This window comes from Molossus molossus, unplaced genomic scaffold (assembly GCF_014108415.1).
Source record: "Molossus molossus isolate mMolMol1 unplaced genomic scaffold, mMolMol1.p scaffold_m16_p_19, whole genome shotgun sequence".
Classification (NCBI taxonomy): Eukaryota; Metazoa; Chordata; class Mammalia; order Chiroptera; family Molossidae; genus Molossus; species Molossus molossus.
This window is the reverse complement of record NW_023425354.1, coordinates 4,477,742-4,495,719: the sequence shown is the minus strand read 5'-3', so window position 1 is coordinate 4,495,719 and position 17,978 is coordinate 4,477,742. Positions and strand designations below refer to the sequence as shown.

General features: G+C 49.7%; 1 protein-coding gene across 5 annotated transcripts in view; it reads right to left on the bottom strand.

Annotated features, from left to right (window-relative positions):
- Nucleotides 1–1,999: 1,999 nt before the first annotated feature.
- SRP68 (signal recognition particle 68) overlaps nt 2,000–17,978 on the bottom strand; it is a 38,978-nt gene continuing 22,999 nt past the window's right edge. For 4 of the 5 annotated variants that reach the window (XM_036268992.1, XM_036268994.1, XM_036268996.1 and 1 more), the window contains 8 exons: nt 14,038–14,136; nt 10,846–10,910; nt 8,272–8,428; nt 7,327–7,421; nt 5,355–5,484; nt 3,686–3,761; nt 3,209–3,261; nt 2,000–2,774 (listed from right to left, as the gene is read on the bottom strand). In XM_036268992.1, the coding sequence (XP_036124885.1) occupies nt 2,547–2,774; nt 3,209–3,261; nt 3,686–3,761; nt 5,355–5,484; nt 7,327–7,421; nt 8,272–8,428; nt 10,846–10,910; nt 14,038–14,136 (903 nt within the window). In that variant the 3' untranslated portion in view covers nt 2,000–2,546. The remainder of the gene's footprint in view (nt 2,775–3,208; nt 3,262–3,685; nt 3,762–5,354; nt 5,485–7,326; nt 7,422–8,271; nt 8,429–10,845; nt 10,911–14,037; nt 14,137–17,978) is intronic. The other variant, XM_036268993.1, reaches the window with a different exon arrangement.

Genomic DNA, 17,978 nt, shown 5'->3' with positions numbered 1-17,978 from the left:
CGCCTCACGCCCCCGCAGTGCAGCCTCCCCTCCGCTTCGGGAGCAGGGGCCGACGGCGGGGCACACTGCCGTCCCAGGTTGTCACCTCGGCCAGCGGAAGGCTCGGGTTACCCACAGGTGAAGGAGACGGAACCAAGCCCAGTAGTGTTTCATTTCAAACAGGGAGTCCAGACTTCTCGCTATAAAACCAGAGACAGTGCATCAAAACAATACATGTGAAAAGGAGAAAAAACCCAGTCCCGGCAGTCAGTCCACACTCCTTTTTTCTAAACAGAACCAACAGGGTTAAAGGCAGACAGACTTGGCCAAATTGTCCTTTTCAATCCTATGTTGAGCATTATCCTGAGAACTGAAGTCAGCTTGTCACTTGTAATGTTTCTGTGGGTCAAGCCCATGACCACCCAGCAGGCAGAAAAATACTAACACAGCAGCCCACAGGGTCTGCAAATGCCGGCAGATTGAGCGTTCTTCCGACTCTGGATCTGGGGAACAGACGACCTTTGCAGGCTCCCAACCTGCCCACCCTGGGGACGGAGCGGGTGCCCCCTCCGCTCCTTGCGCCCGAGCCCTCGGCGTCGCCTGCTCTGGGAGGAAGAGCCACGTGGGCCGTGCTGTTTGTTTCCCTCTGGAATCCATCAGCTCAGGCCTGACCGAGCCTGTTCCCAAGAGAGCTGGAAGCTGCTTCCTGGGCCTTAGGACGGGCAGGGGGCCTGCCTTTGGCACGCTGTCCCCTGGGACACAGCCTGGTTAATGTCTAGGGACCCGATGCTAAGGGATGTGGAGCTAACCGGAGCCCTCGGCCCTGCCGGGTCTGTCCTTATGTAAATATGTGCTTGTGACACCAAACATGTCTGTCCTGCCTGGCTGACAGCTGTGAGTCAGAGCCGCCGGCAGGGACACCAGGGGGAAGGGCCTCCGAGCGCGGCCACGAGAGGAAAAGCTCAGCAGCTGGACCGGGGCTGATGCCGGCACTGTAAATGGGAGGCGCTGGCAGGGCCGCGAGCAAGACAAAGGGACATCTTCCCAGAGAGGACAGGAGGGGCTTCTCCAGCCAGCCCCACCCCCCAGTCGGAGGACTGCGCTCCTGCGTTGGAGGACAGCCCGGCTGTGGCTGTGGCCAAGGTCAGCGCGAGGAGGCAGGGAGATGCGGACCTGGACCACAGCCCCGTGCTGTCGACGCCCTGGGAGCTGGAGGAGGGTGAGGAAAGGACAAAGCCCCCCTCCCCCAGCCCATTGGGCCCGAGCCTCTGGGCCCGACATCCAACACCACAACCTAAGATCATCTGCTGTATTTTACGAGGGAGGGAGGATATTCCTAAATTGTGTGGCAGAGACCATGACACTTTCAATAAAAAACAAAACAAACAAAACACCACAGAAGAGTTCTTTGACCCAGAGCAAAGGCGGGGAGGAGAGAGCCTGCCTGAGCACCCCGAGAATCCCCGACAGTCCACCCACCACCCTTCTGGCTTCCGGCCGTCACCCCTGCGGTTCCTGGGAAGACAGGAGGCACCACAGTGGGCTCCGTCCTGCAAGGATCTCAGATCCCCAACGGTTCAACCTTCTCTCCAAGCTGCTCAGTCGGTGCCATGTCCGACCACACGTAAGCCAACCTGCCCCGGGGTGGATTCTTTCCTATGGGACGAGTTTCCAATTCCCAAGGGATTTAGAGGTTTCGAGTACATCTCATGCTTAAATCTCGTTTATTCCTTGCTTTCTCATATTGCTTGTGTGACTTACTATTGATGCTATAAAAAAATGACTAAGGAAAAAATAAAGGGGTAACGAAAGAAGCTGATTAAAATGTAATGGCAGCTAAAAATTACAGTCTGGGAACTCTAGGAAGTGTCTCTAACACTCTTATCTGGCATCAGACACGCCCACGCTGTCAGGAGGGCAGGATGCCCCGGACAGGACCGGATCCTGCACCATGTCCCCAAGGAGCCGCCTGGGACTGGTGTGAGGGAGGGCATATAAGAAACGGGCACAGTCTCCAGTATCTTTGCCTTTTAATATAAGATTTGTTTTCATCATTTGAGTGTAACACATTTCTTCCAAAAATAGAGCTCTGCTTGTTGTGAAACTTAACTCTCACTTGGATGTGGATGGGGGCGCACGCTGACTGTAACTCGGGGGCGACGTGGCCAACGCGTCCTCGCAGCAAGGAGTCCGTTTCAAATCCAAGGGACTGAAGCAGCGGGACTGGGCGCTCCGAACCGCCCTCCGTGCCTGGTGTGAACCTCCCTCCCAAGCACATCACTGACCGACAGGAACCAACCACAGCTCGCACAGGGCAGATGGCGGTGCCCTCCCCAGGAGCAGCAGACAGAGGGACCCGCACACAGGTCCCAGGAGATGGCGGGATGCGCTTCCAGCACTGCTTAAGGATGTGGGTGCACACACAAGACACAGGGACACGGGCTGAGTGAGGGTGTTAACTCCCGCCCTGGGCCAATGCGGACCTGGATTTAATATCATGGAATTGGCTGGGGTTTTCTCACAATACAGATCGAGTCAGAATCTCCTCTGCCCCCAGAAGAGCCTGGTTAGCTCCTGAACCCAAAGATTCCCTTGATGTAGCCAGTGAGGCCGCTCTTCGTCTTCTGCTCCAACTTGTCCTCCAGGGGTGGGAAAGCCACGTGGTTGAGGGCCAGGTCGAAGAACAAAGGCTTGCAGGGGACGGGCTGGAATCCTGGCGGGAAGTGCACGAGGCTGGCTTGCTTGGTGACGAGGGAAGGGTCCAGGCAGAATGTCTCAAACCGTTCCACCAGAGGCTAGAAGGCCAATCAGAGGGAGGATCGGGGGTGAACACAGACTAGCAGTGGGACAGTCCCCCTGGAGCACGCAGTTCAGGGCCTGCTGGTGTGGCCTCACTCGAGCCACAGATCTCCTGAGGGAGTGCCACCATGCCCCCACTTCACAGTGGAGGCTAAGAGGGGGCTGGGCCGGGACTGGGTGCACACAGGCCCGCCAGACATCCAAGTCAGAACTCGCAGCCAGGGGTGCTGCTCGCACAGCAAGTCTCTAGCCTTATTTGGGGCCGCCAGATGGCACCTGACAAACTATACAGGTAGCTTCCAGGTTTTTGGATAAAAGAAGGGAGGGAAGTAGGGTCTGTCTCAGGAGTAAGGGTCCTCTTCTATCAATGAGCACACTTCTAGTGAGTTATGAATGCTACTTTACACTCAGAAGCCCAGCCCAGGCTTACCTTACTGTCCTTGACCTGGGAGGCGGTCTCTGTTTGGTAGGAGTCACTTGCATCTGAAAGTGTTATAGGGCATCAGTAAGGACAGAGACTGAACAAACCAGAGTACAAATGACACCTATCACACTGTGGGCGCCAATCCCCAGAGCAGAGGCCAACCTGCGGCCGAGTCAGCCCTCTCGCCCCGGGGCCCAACCTCTGCTGCGGAGGCGAGCAGAGCTCGGACGGTAAAGCGCAGACCGCGCCCCGGCCCCGTGAAGCCAGCACGCTGCGCAGAAGATACGACCAGGGAGAAGGGGCAGCATGGCCGTTTTTCTAAATTCTTCCACACAACTGGAGGCCTTAATGCGGCAGAAGCAATGGCAGGGAAAGTAAGAATCTCATAGATTAACCAAAACCACCCCTTCCCATCTTCAGAGAGCAAAGGGGCGGAGACAGGAGGATGCGCAGAGGAGGGACCTCTGGAGAACAGGGGCTCACCCAGGATGGCCGCCGCCTGCAGCGAGCACTTCTCTGACCGCACTTGTGCGATGAGCTCCTGCACGTCGGGCAGGTCCTGCAACGATTCAGAAGCCGCGTGCGCATGAGCCAGGGTGGCCAGAGCACGCCAGACCGACCTGAGTCAGGAGATCCCACTGGTATTTTCATTGGATTTTAGACTTTTAAACACTTCTCCCAATTAAAAAAACACTAGCCTGTTTCAAATGGGAAAAGATAAGGCATAGTAAACAATGATGCCTGGAAATAACGAGACTAATGATACTATTAATCAATGAATTTATCATACATGAAATGCACTCTGTGCCAGGCGCTGTCCTGAGCAGTTTCTATGATTGCTAATTCCACCTTCGCGATGGAAGGCTGTGCCTGTTTCATAGGAGGACTGAAGCACAGACAGGTCAAATAATGTGCCCAGTCGCACCCCCAGGGGCTGCAAAGCTGGGATTCACCCTAGGTGTCTGGCTCCAGTGTGAGACCATTCTCTTGCTTCCGTCTCTTACTTTGCAATCGAGTGATCTGATAAGGTCTGGATATTGCCGAATCCCTCATGTCTCTTTGCAAAATGTTCTTCTCTCCTAAGAAGCTGTTGCACTGGTTTGCCCCATGTCCCAACACCCCGCTGTGACGATGCTGCCACACTGGTCACCCTCCGTCTGCCCACACCTAGCTGCCTGCCTTGGCTCCAGGACCTCGTCCTGCTTTTATGCCACAGATGGGCTCCTGCATGCAGGTCTTGTGGTTGCAACAGAACCACAAGCTCTCTGAAGGCAGAAAACAGATTTACACTGAAGCCTCCAGCCTCGTGCTGTTCTGAGCCAACAGCCAGAGTCAGAGAGCGGCAGCTCTCTCACCACCTGGAGACTCCATTGGCAACAGCGCTATTACTACGAACGTCAGCTCACTTTCCTGAAGTCCCTCAGGAGGTACTCATGGATTCCTTGGCCTGGCCGGTGCTTTAAGGATCTCTGCCACAGCAGTCCATGAGCTTACAAAGCTAGCTGTCTCCACAATCAGCAAAATAAACCACAGCACCCACGCTTTGATGTGCACTCGAACACCCGAATCGCCTGCGGGTCTCTCTTAAATACAGATTTCAACGCAGCAGCTCTGGGTGGGGCCTGAGAGTCTGCATTTCCAGCCAAAGCCCCAGCGCTGCTGCTGCGGCCCAGGAAGACTGTGCCAGAAAAGGTCCTCAACTTGGCTGCACACGAGAATCACTGAGGGGCTTTAAAAACCCCAATGCACACCCCACACCAATCAGAATCAGAATCTCTTGGGGTACAACCTAGACATCATTTGTTATTTTCCCTAAAGGTAGTAAATAAAGATAAATACTATAGTGTGTTGGGACCAGAGGGATGTGAATCCAAATATCCATTTTAAAAAATCTTCCTGGGTGGTTTTAACATGTAGCTGAGTCTGAGAATCATACTTCATGTTACCTCGTCCAGAGGAATGGCTCTTTCTTAGAACCTGAGTCCTCCTCAGGCCTGGAACGCTGCCGTGAGAGACCAGCCCGCAGCTCCTGGCACTCAGGGACACCGCGTCCCATGGGAGCAGGCAGGACCAGCCCGAGGAGTGGCAGCCCCTGCAGAGGCACACCGCCCAACTTCCCCAGCCTCGCAAGGAGGACAGACCAGTGACTCACCTTCAGGCTGCTCCTGAAGGCCCCGGCATCAGAATTCACTTCATTGGCATATTTCAGGACCCTGTCATACAGGACAAGGGCTTCGCTCCACTTCTTCACCAACACATAGGACTGAGCAATAAAAAAACACCTGCGGGGAAGGAAAAAGAGCTACAGCATTCTAGAGCAACAATTTCCCAAGAGTAAAGCTTTTCTTGAAGTTTAGGCAAAATTAAAAAAAATTTTTTAAATCGATTTTTGAGGGGTGGAGAGAGAGGAAGGGAGAGAGACACCCACTGTTCTTCCACTTATGCGTTCACTGGCTGATTCTTTTAGGTGCACTGACGGATATCGAACTCAGAACCGCACATATTGGGACGATGCTCTGACCAACTGAGCTACTCGGCCAGGGCTAAATTTTAAATTTAGAAACAGGTTTCTCAACCTCAAGATCACTGCCTACGAGACCCCAACGTTCTCGATGTCCAGGTTTCCCAGGCTGACCTGCGCTCGTCCCCACATTCGAAGGTGACACTGAAGGTCCAATATAAATACCACCCACACATCCGGGTCACAATCGTTTATCTGTGCTCATCTCTTTTTCTTTTCTATTTATTAATTTATTTTTGTTACAGATGTTTCTCTTTTTCCCCCCTACTGACACCCTCCTCCTCCTCCCTCTCCTGCCTCCTTCCCCGCCCCAGCATTGTTGTCTATATCCATGGTTACGTATACATGCATATAAGTTCTGTGGTTTATTTCTTCCCTCCCCCCAACCCCCTCTTCTGAGTTTTGTCAGTCTGTACCTTACTACTATGTCTCTGGGTCTATTTTGTTCATCAGATTGTTTTGTATTCCACAAGTAAGTGAGATCATGTGGTATTTGTCTTTCTCTGATTGGCTTGTTTTGCTTAGGATAATACTCTCCAGGTCCCTCCATGTCGTCTCAAAGGATAAAGAGATCTTTCTTACAGCTGCATAGTATTCCATTGTGTACATGTACCACAGCTTTTTTATCCACTCATCTACTGATGAACACTGGGCTGTTTCCAGATCTTAGCAATTGTAAATAGTGCCCTGGCCAGTTTGGTTCAGCAGTTAGAGCGTCGGCCTGCAGACCAGGGAGTCCTGGGTTTGATTCTGGCCAAGGGCATGTACCTCGGTTGTGGTTCGTCTCCGACCCCGGTTGGGGTCATGTGGGTGGCAACCAATAGATGTGTCTCTCTCACATCGATGTTTCTCTCTCTCTCCCCCTCCCACTCTGTCTGAAGATATATGCAAAAATATCCTTGGGCGAGGATTAACAACAACAAAATTGTAAATAGTGCTATGAACATAAGGGTATATATATTCTTTCTGATTGGTGTTTCAGACTTCTTAGGGTATATTCCTAGAAGCGGGATCACTGGGTCAAGTGGCAGTTCCATTTTTCAAAAACCAAATCTAAAATTCTCTTTCAAATGGAAACCAGTCCACTGGGATCGACAGAGCCTGAGGGCTGCTGGCCCGACAGGACAGAAGGGTCCACGGGGCCGGGAGGAGGGGCAACATGAGCCAAGAAGGGGCACCCTGGGGAGTCAGAGTGGTGGGGTGTAAGGGCCAGAAAAAGAAGGGCTCCCGCTTGCCATTTTGTCCAGACGCCCCTCTCGTTACACAGCCCACATCCAAGTTAAAATAACACGAGTCATTTCAAAAGACCAGGAAGTTTCGCTTTCTCTCAGCCTCAGCTCAGGCTCTCTGGTTCTGCTGATGGACACCTTTTCAACACTGTCCCTTTTCCACGGGGAGGAAGGAGAGAAGAGGAGGGTGAAGACATTTAATGTGTGTGATCTCCGGCTCCCCCAACCTATCCAAGGCAGACAGGGGACACTGGAAACGACCAGCCACAACCTGAGACTCCCCTTGAACACGTTGGGCTGACTGTTCTCACCACAGGCAAGGTAACCACAGAGCCAGTGACCCAATCTTCCAGGAGAGGGGAGCCCGTCCTTACCTGTAAGCCTTGTACACCAGAGTCCTGATGCCTATCTCTTTCTGGAAGGCCTTGTCCTCCTCCAAGCCAGGGAGCTGGAGCAGCTCCACCAGGTTCTGCACAACATGCAACAAGAAAGCTCATGGAGAGACCCCAGGTTGAGTGAGAGCAGAACGACGAGGGGGAGACGAGGGTCAAGTCCGAGGCCAGTGTCTCGGCAGCAGCCACACCCGTGCCATCTCCATCATCTCTGACACTGAAAGCCAACTTCTCCCTTCTGACTCAGCTCACACCTTACCCTCCAGACACTTCCAGAGCAGCTCAGCTGGTGGGGACCACACCAGGTCTGCACTTCCATTGCAGAGCGGCCTGTTTGTCTGGTGTCTGTGCAGCTGCCTGTGTGTGAATGTGTCTCACAATCCTGCGCACTGGCAAGCTCCCAGCAGGCGGCAAAGTGTGGCCAAGGCCTCAGGATGCGCCACGGCACGTGGGGAAGTATCACAGGCAGGCAAAGTGCTCAGGGAAACCTGTGGGCTCACTTGTCTCTGAACATCAACACATCTAAATGTTGGGGGTCACAGCCCTGACCAAGTGGTTCAGTTAGTTGGAGAGTCGTCCCATGCACCAAAAAGTGGTGAGTTTGATTCCTGGTTAGTGCACATAGCCAGGCTGTGGGTTTGATCCCTGTTCGGGGCACGTGTTTCTCTCTCACACTGATATTCCTCCTTCCTCTCCCCCCCCCTCCCTCCCCCCCTTCCTCTCTAAAACAAAATTTTAAAAATATAAATAAAATAAATAAATATTTGGGTCACAGACTACTAAAGCAGTACAAGGACAAGACCTCTGTCTTTTACCAAAACACTAGCAGCTGCTGGTTATCACCACCCTCTTGCTACATAAACGAAGTTACTTGGTGTCCAACACACAAAAAGGCCAGGCCCTTGCTTTCCCAGTCCTCAAGGTCACCTGCAGAATGATGTCGTAGAGCCGGATCAGGTCCTGTGGCCTGGGGGAGCGCTTGCTGTCATCTTCTGGCTGAGGCTGCAGCAGGGCCTTCTGCAGACCTTTAGCCATGTTCTCGTTACGCTTGATTGCTGTCGACAACTTGATGTAAGTCAGGTAGCTGGAATATAGCACATGTCAGCTCAGGTTATGCTCAGGAAGCTGACATTCTGAGAAGAGCACAGGACCACAAGCTGGGACTGACTTAGGAGAAGTGTGGGGTGAGGGCCTGTCATGCAGCAGAGCCATTTAGCCTGGCTCTCAAGCTCAAGGGGTCCTCAATTCTGGTGGCTGTTCAGTGGCAAATTTGCAGGGGACCAGTATGAGACCTTATGACAAAATTTGTTTTTAACCTGAATTATAGCTTGTTTCTTTTTCTTTTTCTTTCTTTTTTTTTTTTTTTAAAGAAGCACAGAGCTACTAATCCCAGAGACAGTCCTTAAAATGATCCACGGAGAGCAAGCTCCTTCCTAGAACAAGGGCTATTCACAGCCTGGCCCCACTCACACCATACTCATGGCCCGGGGCCCCACTCACACCATACACATGGCCCGGGGCCCCGCTCACACCATACACATGGCCCGGGGCCCCGCTCACACCATACACATGGCCCGGGGCCCCGCTCACACCATACACATGGCCCGGGGCCCCGCTCACACCATACACATGGCCCGGGGCCCCGCTCACACTATACACATGGCCCGGGGCCCCGCTCACACTATACACATGGCCCGGGGCCCCCGTTCACACTATACACATGGCCCGGGGCCCCCGTTCACACTATACACATGGCCCGGCCCACCGCTCACACTATACACATGGCCCGGGCCCCGCTCACACTATACACATGGCCGGGGTCCCGCTCACACTATACACATGGCAGGCCCCGCTCACACTATACACATGGCCCAGGGCCCCCGCTCATACTATACACATGGCCCGGCCCCCGCTCACACTATAAAAGATGACATGCTCACATGACAGCTGCCCCTCTCATCTGATGACCTTCTCTTCTCAGAAAGGAGTGAGGGACAGTCTCTTTGGAGAGTTGTGCATATTAAATATGTGTATATACCAGAGGCTATGCATGGTGCCTGCTCATTTTAACTGTACCACCAGCAAGTCTCTTTAATATCTGAGGATAAAAACAGAATAACCATTTAAGTCTGTTAAGAAGTGTTTAGGCCTTGAGGTCCCCGTCCTCCTCTGGCAGAAGACTGGAGGCATCCCGGGGAAAGGATACAGAAGAGCCCTAGGGCGAGGGTACAGACAAGGCTGAGGTCAAGGGCTCCACAATGAACCAGGGGAATAAAGGACTGTCAAGGTCTGAGTGCTGACCGACCTCCTAGCCTTCTTTTCCTACCAGCTTCCAGAACAGCAGCAGCCTAGTATATTCTGGGGTTCTGACCAGCCCAAGAGAAAACCCTTGCAAGATTCTAGAGTGAGGGTCCACGGTGGAAGGGCAGAGCCAGAGTGCCGACAGTGAAGCCCAAAGCCGACGAGCCCCATGCATGAGTGCAGCGCTGTGGCCAGACAAGCCCCAGGCTTTACAGGAGTGGATGAATCGAACATTTAAACCTCTAACAAGACAGAAAAGTTCAAAACTGAAAAGGGTAAAAAGTAACTTAAAAGAACCAGACTTTTCAGGAAGCAGAAAACTATTATTAATAATCCCATGGATTTTTTTTAGAGAGAGTGGAAGGGCGGGAGGGGGAGAGAGAGAGAAAGAGAGAAACACTGATGTGGGAGAACACATCAACTGGTTGCCTCCCGCACGAGCCCTGACTGGGGCTGGGGACTGAACCTGCAACCCAGGTATGTGACCTTGATGGGAATCAAACCGCAACCCTTTGGTCTAAGGGCCGATGATCTAACCACTGAACCACACCAGCCAGGGCAAATTTTTTTTGTCACATGGAGAACAGAATCTGGTGAAAAATGGAGTTTTCCCAATTAATTTTATTTCTTCCCAGGAAGTTCCAAAAATGTCATTCCTCCTCCCTCCTTTCTTCTGTGCAACAAATGATGTACCATTTTTAAAAATAACTAAATTTGACAAGGTGATGTGGAAATGTATATGAAAAATAAAAGGGGCAAAAGCAGTTAAGATCTGCCAGAGGGGCCCTGGCCAATTTGGCTCAGAGGTTAGAGTGTCAGCCTGTGGACTAAAGAGTCATGGGTTTGATTCCTGGGTTGCAAGTTCAATCCCTGATCCTGTGCAGAAATCAATGTTCACTCTAGTTGATGTTTTTATCTCTCTCTCCCTCTCCCTTCCTCTCTCTAAAATCAATAAAGAAAAAAAAAAAAAACCAATGAAAAAATATCCTCGGGTAAGGATTAAAAAAACCCACAAAAATTAAATGATACATAGATTAGAATTCCCAGATGCAGTATATATACTCTTATGTGATAAAATGTGCATAGATACCTTAGTATTATACATGAAATTATACATTAAAACACACAGATTATGTATACTCCCTTGTTCCAATGATGTACTTCACAATTCTTAAAAAGTAAAAAAATCATAATCCTTACCTGTGCAGGTATTGAAGATTAGATACCTTCCCCAACTCCCCATCAAGGGTATAATCTCTCTGTTTCTGCAGAAAGTGAAAAAAAAAAAAGAAGATAAAACAGTCTTATCCTTGGCTCAGACCATCTCATTCAATGATGTGGTCCCCAAAGTGCCCCGGAAGGGGTCGTCAAACATCAAAGATCTACTGGACATGTTCTAGATGACAGGGCCACTCAGCTGCCACTGGCATCTGCCAGCTGGACTTGAGGGAGACAAGAAAATTCAGAGTAATGCCTCGCAAGGCTTCCTGTCTGCAGCTCCCAGTGGCCAGACCGCAGCACTAATAGCAGATATTCCGTAGTTCATGGTTCCAGTGAGGGTCTGGGCCTCAGACCCAAACTGGACCCCTTGTGCTGTCACCGCCTGCCTTTTGTGGTTGGTTATCTGAATGATAACGCCCTGAAGATGTCCACACCCCAACTCCGGAACCTGTGAAGCTGTTCTCTTACATGGTAGAAGAGACCTAGAAGGTGTGTAGATGTTAAGGATCTTTTTTTTTTTTCAATTAAAAAAATTTTTTTTCCCTTTATTGATTTTAGTGAGAGAGGAAGGGAGAGGGAGAGAGAGATAGAAACACTGATGAGAGAGACACGGACTGGCTGCCTCCTGCATGCCCCCTACTGGGGATCGGGCCCACAACCTGGGCATGTGCTCTGACCAGGAATTGAACCAGAGATCTCTTGGTGCAGGGGTTGATGATCCCACTGAGCCACACCGAGCAGACAACAGTAAGGATCTTTTGATTAGCCTAGAATATACAGGAGGGTCCAATGCAATCACAGGCTCCTTATAAGCGGGAGGCAGAAGGGTCGGTGATACAGTCAGAGACTAGGTAGGCAGAGGTCAGAGAGGAGAAGCTATGCTGCTTGCTTTGAAGATGGAGAAAGGAACCATGAGCCAAGGCAGGTGGGTCGCTGCTAGAAGCCGGACAATGCATTCTCTGAAATACTAGAAATGAATTCTCCCCTAGTTTTCCTCGCGCTTCCAAAAGGAATGCAGCCTTGAGAACCCAGTGAGACTTCTAACCTCCAGAACTGTTAAGATAATACATTATTGTTATTTGAAGCCAATATGTGGTAATGTTACAGAAGCAATAGGGCACTAATACACCTTGGTATCAGCACATCCATCACCTCCTGTGAGGTGTCCCTCAACTGCTGTGAATTCAAGGTGAAAGATGGAGGCTAGGGTTCTGTATGTACCGATTAAGTGGATGAAAGGAAGTGTAACATACAAAGGCAGCTTAATGGGAAAGGGAGACAGTTGACTACAGCCTAACAAATAGTCATTGAACATTTCACACCCAATGTACTGTGGCAGATTCTGAAGAAAATATATTGTTGCTTTTAAGATGCTTACAATCTTGCCCTGGCTGGTTCGGCTCAGCAGTTAGAGTGTCGGCCTGCGGACCAGAGAGTCCCAGGTTCGGTTCCCACTAAGGGCACGTACCTTGGTTGTAGTTTGTCCCTGGCCCCGGTTGGGGTCATGTGGGTGGCAGCCAGTCGATGTGTCTCTCTCACATCAATGTTTCTCTCTCTCTCTCTCCCCTGCTCTCTCCTTCCCTCTCTATCTGAAGATAGATAAATGCAAAAATGTCCTCAGATGAGGATAAAAAAAAAGATGCTTACAATCTTGAGAAAAATTAAACAAAAAAGGTAAATATAAAACAATACACAAAATGTTAAAAGGCAATTCTTGATTAACTATCAAACAAAAAATTTGGCTGTAAGTATGAGATATTTTTAAAAACGGAGAGATCTTTATGGGCTAGGATGGTGTAGGCAGGCTTCTCAGAGATGGTGAGCTATGATCTGGACGTTGCAAAACAGGTGTGGTTTGGATTCTGAGAAGGGAGAGGAAGAATACGCCAGGTGTGAGGAGGGAAAGGAGAAGCGTGTAAGGAATGCACGAGGTGGGACAGGCATGTGAAGACAGTGAACACAGGGTGAGGCAGAGAACTCAGAGGGAAGCAGCAAGGCACAGGGCTGGAAACACCAGCAGGGATGGCTCACACCCCAGCTCGGGGAGTGGTCTAAAGTGCGGTGCATACAACCCAAAGAGCATGGTGTAAGGAGAAAACTAGAACTTCTATTTATGTTTATTTCATTTTAAAAACTTTTTTTTTTTTTTTTATCCTCACCCGAGGACATTTTTCCATTTTTTGTTCAGATAGAGTGGGAGGGAGAGAGAGGAAGAGAGAGCGAGAGAAACATCGATGTGAAGGGACGCATCGAGGGGCTGCCACCCGCACGACCAACCAGGGCCGGGGACAAACTGCAACCGAGGTACATGCCCTTAGCGGGAACCGAACCCGGGTCTCTCTGTACCGCAGGCCGACGCTCCAACCGCTGAGCCAAACCGGCCAGGGCTAAAAACTTTGTTTTAATGCATTTTATATATTAATAATCAGTTGAGGCCCGGCCAGTATGGCTCAATGGTTGATCATTAACTCATGCACCAAGAGTTCGCCAGTTCAATTCCTGGTCAGGGCACATGCCCAGGTTGTGGGCCAGATCCCCAGTGGGGGGCATGCAGATGGCGGCCAATCGATGTTCTCTCTCATCGATGTTTTTCTCTCTCTCTCCCCCTCTCCTTTCCTCTCTCTCTAAAATCAATACAGAAAAAAAAATCAGCTGAATAATAAGGTATATAAGTTACAAATAAACACACAAGAGGTAAATGCTCAATTTTACTTATGGGAGGGCATTATCACAGCTGTTTGGAGACCACTGCTCTAGACTGAGAGGAATCACTGGGCACCCATTAGAAATAACAAAAATGGCCCTGGCTGGTGTGGCTCAGTGGTTAGAGTGTCGGCCTGCGGACCAATGAGTCTTGGGTTTGGTTCCCGCTAAGGCCACGTAACCTCAGTTGCAGTTTGTCCCCAGCCCCAGCTGGGGTTGTGTGGGTGGCAGCCAATCGATGTGTCTCTCTCACATGGATGTTTCTCTCTCTCTCTCTCTTCCTCCCTCTCTCCCTCCAGCTCTATCTGAAGATAAAGGCAAAAATGTCCCCCAGTGAGGATAAACAAACAAACAATAGTGGCTAAGAGTCAATGCACTCAAACCACCCGGACCCCACCAGGGAATGAGACACCCAGACTGAGGACCTCAGCCCAGAGCAAGAGCTGCCGGCGCAGCTGATGGGCCTACCTGATCCGGCTTGAGCTCTTCCCGAACGGCCTGGATGGCGTCCCGACACTCGCTGAGCATGGATTCAAACAAACGCTCCTTGGTTTCTTCACTTTCAGCCTAAACAAGGTCAGAATGCAGTGAAGATTGTCCCTTGAGTAAGCCATAATATTCTGCTGGGAGGGGGCATAACAGTGCTGATTCCCCCATTACACACCCAACAAAAAGTGCCCCAAGTTGCCCTAGCCTGCGTGGCTCAGTAGTTAGAGCGTCAGCACTTGGATCGAAGGATCTCAGGTTCAATTCCTAATCAAGGGCAACCCTGGCTGTCAGTGTGCATGTGGGAAGCAACCAATTGAAGTCTTTCTCTCTTTTCCTTCTCCCTTATTAAAAGTGCCCCAAAGCAGACAGCATTTCAATTGTTACTATTCTGCAACATGTAAGATTTTTCTTAGAGTCATATTCCTTATTTACATGGAAATGGGAATTTTATATATAAATAAAGTAAATGTACTGAAAAGTATCTGTATAACCACCTGAAACTGTCAGGCAACAGATGCTTCAAACTGTTCCCATCACAGAGCTTCCTGCTCCTTTCCTCCAGTGCCTCCCCCTCTGCTCAGGGCCTGCACCTGCATCCCTGGAGGGGCCTTACAGGCCAGAGCTGGGCACACCCAAAGTACCCCTACAAACGTCACCCAACAGACTTGCTGGCACAGGCTGCTTTTAGGTCCGAGCAAGTGAGTAACGTCACTCATCAATGCCAATCACAAATACATTTCTCTTCCATATCATACAAGGTTCTCTTTACCACCGAAATTCTGCACTCAGATATCACGCATGGCTTTGCTGAGAACATTTTTAGGGCAGACAAGATTGATAAACACTCAATGACAGCCTTTACTCAAGTACAGGGTGTCACCCCTCTGCTGGCCAGTGGGAAAAGGGAAAGGTGGTTCATTAACTGAAGGAATACCTGACATACCGCATTATTGTTCTACAGAATCTGACTGAGCAGGTGGGAATGGAGGAAAGGCAGAGAGGTGAACTTGTGTTACTGGAATACCCACTTTGACATGAAAACATCAACATTCCATTACTATATTTGACTTTCCACAGAAACTGACACCCAATATGACCTCAAGGAGAGCCCAAAAGAAACCCCAGTACTGCCCACTCCTTTAGGAGATGGTTGGTGGGGGTTTAAAGAAAAATATTTTCTTCTCTTAAGAACTCTTACATTTTACCTAGTTTTCAGTGTGAAAAGAACAAAACAAACATCCTTGTGAATTACCCAATATAACTCAAACATACTTTCTATTTATAAGTCACTTGACTCTCCTGTTGTTCCTCAACTTAGGAACAAATCAAGGACACAAACCTACAAAAGCAAACATGGCCACCATCACTCCCTGAAATCCAGGGCAGCACTGTGCAATGGAACTTTCGGTGGCGATGCGAATGCTCTGTACCTGAGCTATCCAATACAACGGGTGTAAGCTACTGAGCACTTGAAATTGTAATTAATTTAAACTTAGCCATGTGTGTTCAAGTGGCCACTGTACTGAACAGTGCAGCTCTGGAGAAACATACTTCATACAAAACACTGTTATGCACCTCAAGTTACAAGATTCTTTATAATCACTTAATCAAACTTGCTGGCCAATTTTCAAAGTAAAAATCCTGTGGAATGGGGCAGCCATATAATAATTTAACTGGAATAAGATTTGTGAATAGACTTGGCACCAACCACACACACAGAGCAGAGCCACATCCTCGCAGGCAGGATGAACTCCTGCTCCAGTTCTGATACCATGCAATCCAGCAAATATGCCACCAACACCCTTTTAAAGATGGGTGGGGTGCAGCGGTTGGGGCAATGGGTGTAAGAAAAGGGTGAACTTCCTTCTACCAGACATACAGGATCTGTCTCCTTTCGTGCAGGGAGTCTCAAATAAGAAAATGAAAACACTGCTAAACCTCTTTACTGCCATGGATCACCTTCTCTCCCTTTGAATGAGGACACCTCTGCATCAAGGTGCTGAACAAAGCCAAACTCCCACTGCTTCCACAACATTCTACGTTCCACTGGGAATCTCACAAAAGTCTGAAACCACAGTGAAGGAAAAGCCCATGCAGAAGGGAGGACACAGTCAGCTGTGCAATGATTCACTAATCTCTGGGCCGGGCAAATGTCTCCAAAAAGGAAGCTTTAAACATATTTTGCTACTTACACTTTTATTCTGCAAACCTATTTTGAAGGCCAAGATAATTCTGAAAGGACAAAGGAACAAGAAATACCTCTCTCCATGAAGGGTGGGATTCCTCAGAATCCACATGCAGACCTCCCAAGTCTACCGCTGAACCAACAGAAGGTGCTCCAAACACACGTGGCAAACCCCCTGCATAAGAGCTGAGGTCTGCCTGGACCTTTTCCCCAGGTGTGCCTACGACACAGAGAAACCTCAGGCCCAGAAGGAATGCGTTACTCACTAGTCCTAATGCAGATATTCCAGATCAATTTTTATAAAACTTCGAACATCCCAGGATGTGGCCTGAGGTCCCCTCTCCAGGCTGAATGGCTGGTCCAGAGGAAAACCAGCTGCTGTATGTCCTGAACTAGAGACCCCCTGCTGTTAAAAACAGGCCTTCCAGAATGTTTTCACTTGTCTACAAAAACTGCTAGAAGGTGATAGTGTGACTAAGAGACAAACGAGGCAAGTCTGACCACATTCTCCACCACACCCACGGAACCAAGGGCGGGAACCAGGCCTCACCCAGTCCACTGAGGTCTGGAAAACACTACGGACATCTGGTAAAGGAGGGTTCAAACCTTATTTAAGAATAGATTTTTAAAAAGTAGGTAAATCTGTTTATTTATTTATTTATTTATTTATTTATTTATTTATTTATTTATTTATTTATAGAGAGGGGTGGAGAGAGAGAGAGAGAGAAACCAAACGTCAATGTAGAGAGAAATATCAATTAGTTGCCACCTGTACAAGCCCTGACTGGGGATTCAACCCACAACCTTTTGGTGTACAGGACGACACTCCAACCAACTGAGCCACACCGGCCAGGGCAAGAACAGATTTTTTTTTTCAAAAGAGGAGAAATGGTCTCCTTTCCACTCAAAGGTTAAAACATTCACCACAACCCTGGCTTGTGCGGCCCAGCTGGATGAGTGTTGCCCTGTGCACTGGAAGGTCGCTGGTCGATTCTCAGTCAGGACACATATCCAGTGGTTGCAGATATGGTCCCCATTAGGGGTGCATACGGGAGGCAACCGATCTGTTTCTTTCTCACATCGATGTCTGTCTGTCTTTCTCTCTCTGTCTCTTCCTCTCTATAAAATCAATAAAAACAGCACTGGCCGGTTGCTCAGTGGTTAGAGCGTCGGCCTGCGGTCCGGAGAGACCTGGGTTCGGTTCCCGCTAAGGGCACGTACAAAAAAAAAAGAGAGAGAGAGAGACATCAATTGCCTCCCACACAACCCCAACTGGGTCAGGTATTAAACATACAACCCAGGTACATGCCCTTGACCGGGAATCGAACCCATGACCCTTTAGTCCACAGGCCAACACTAACCACAGAGCCCAGCAGGCCAGGGCTAAAAACATATTTTAGCCCTGGCCGGTTTGGCTCAGCGGTTAGAGCGTCGGCCTGCGGTCCAGAGAGACCCGGGTTCGGTTCCCGCTAAGGGCACGTACCTCGGTTGCAGTTTGTCCCCGGCCCTGGTTGGTCGTGCGGGTGGCAGCCACTCGATGTGTCCCTTCACGTCGATGTTTCTCTCTCTCCCTTCCTCTCTCTCCCTCCCACTCTATCTGTACAAAAAATGGAAAAATGTCCTCGGGTGAGGATAAAAAAAAAAAAAAAAAACAAAAAAACATATTTTAAAAAAAATTAGCCATAACTTGAGGATAAGCATCATCAAACCTGCAGATATTGCAAACCTGTCCTCC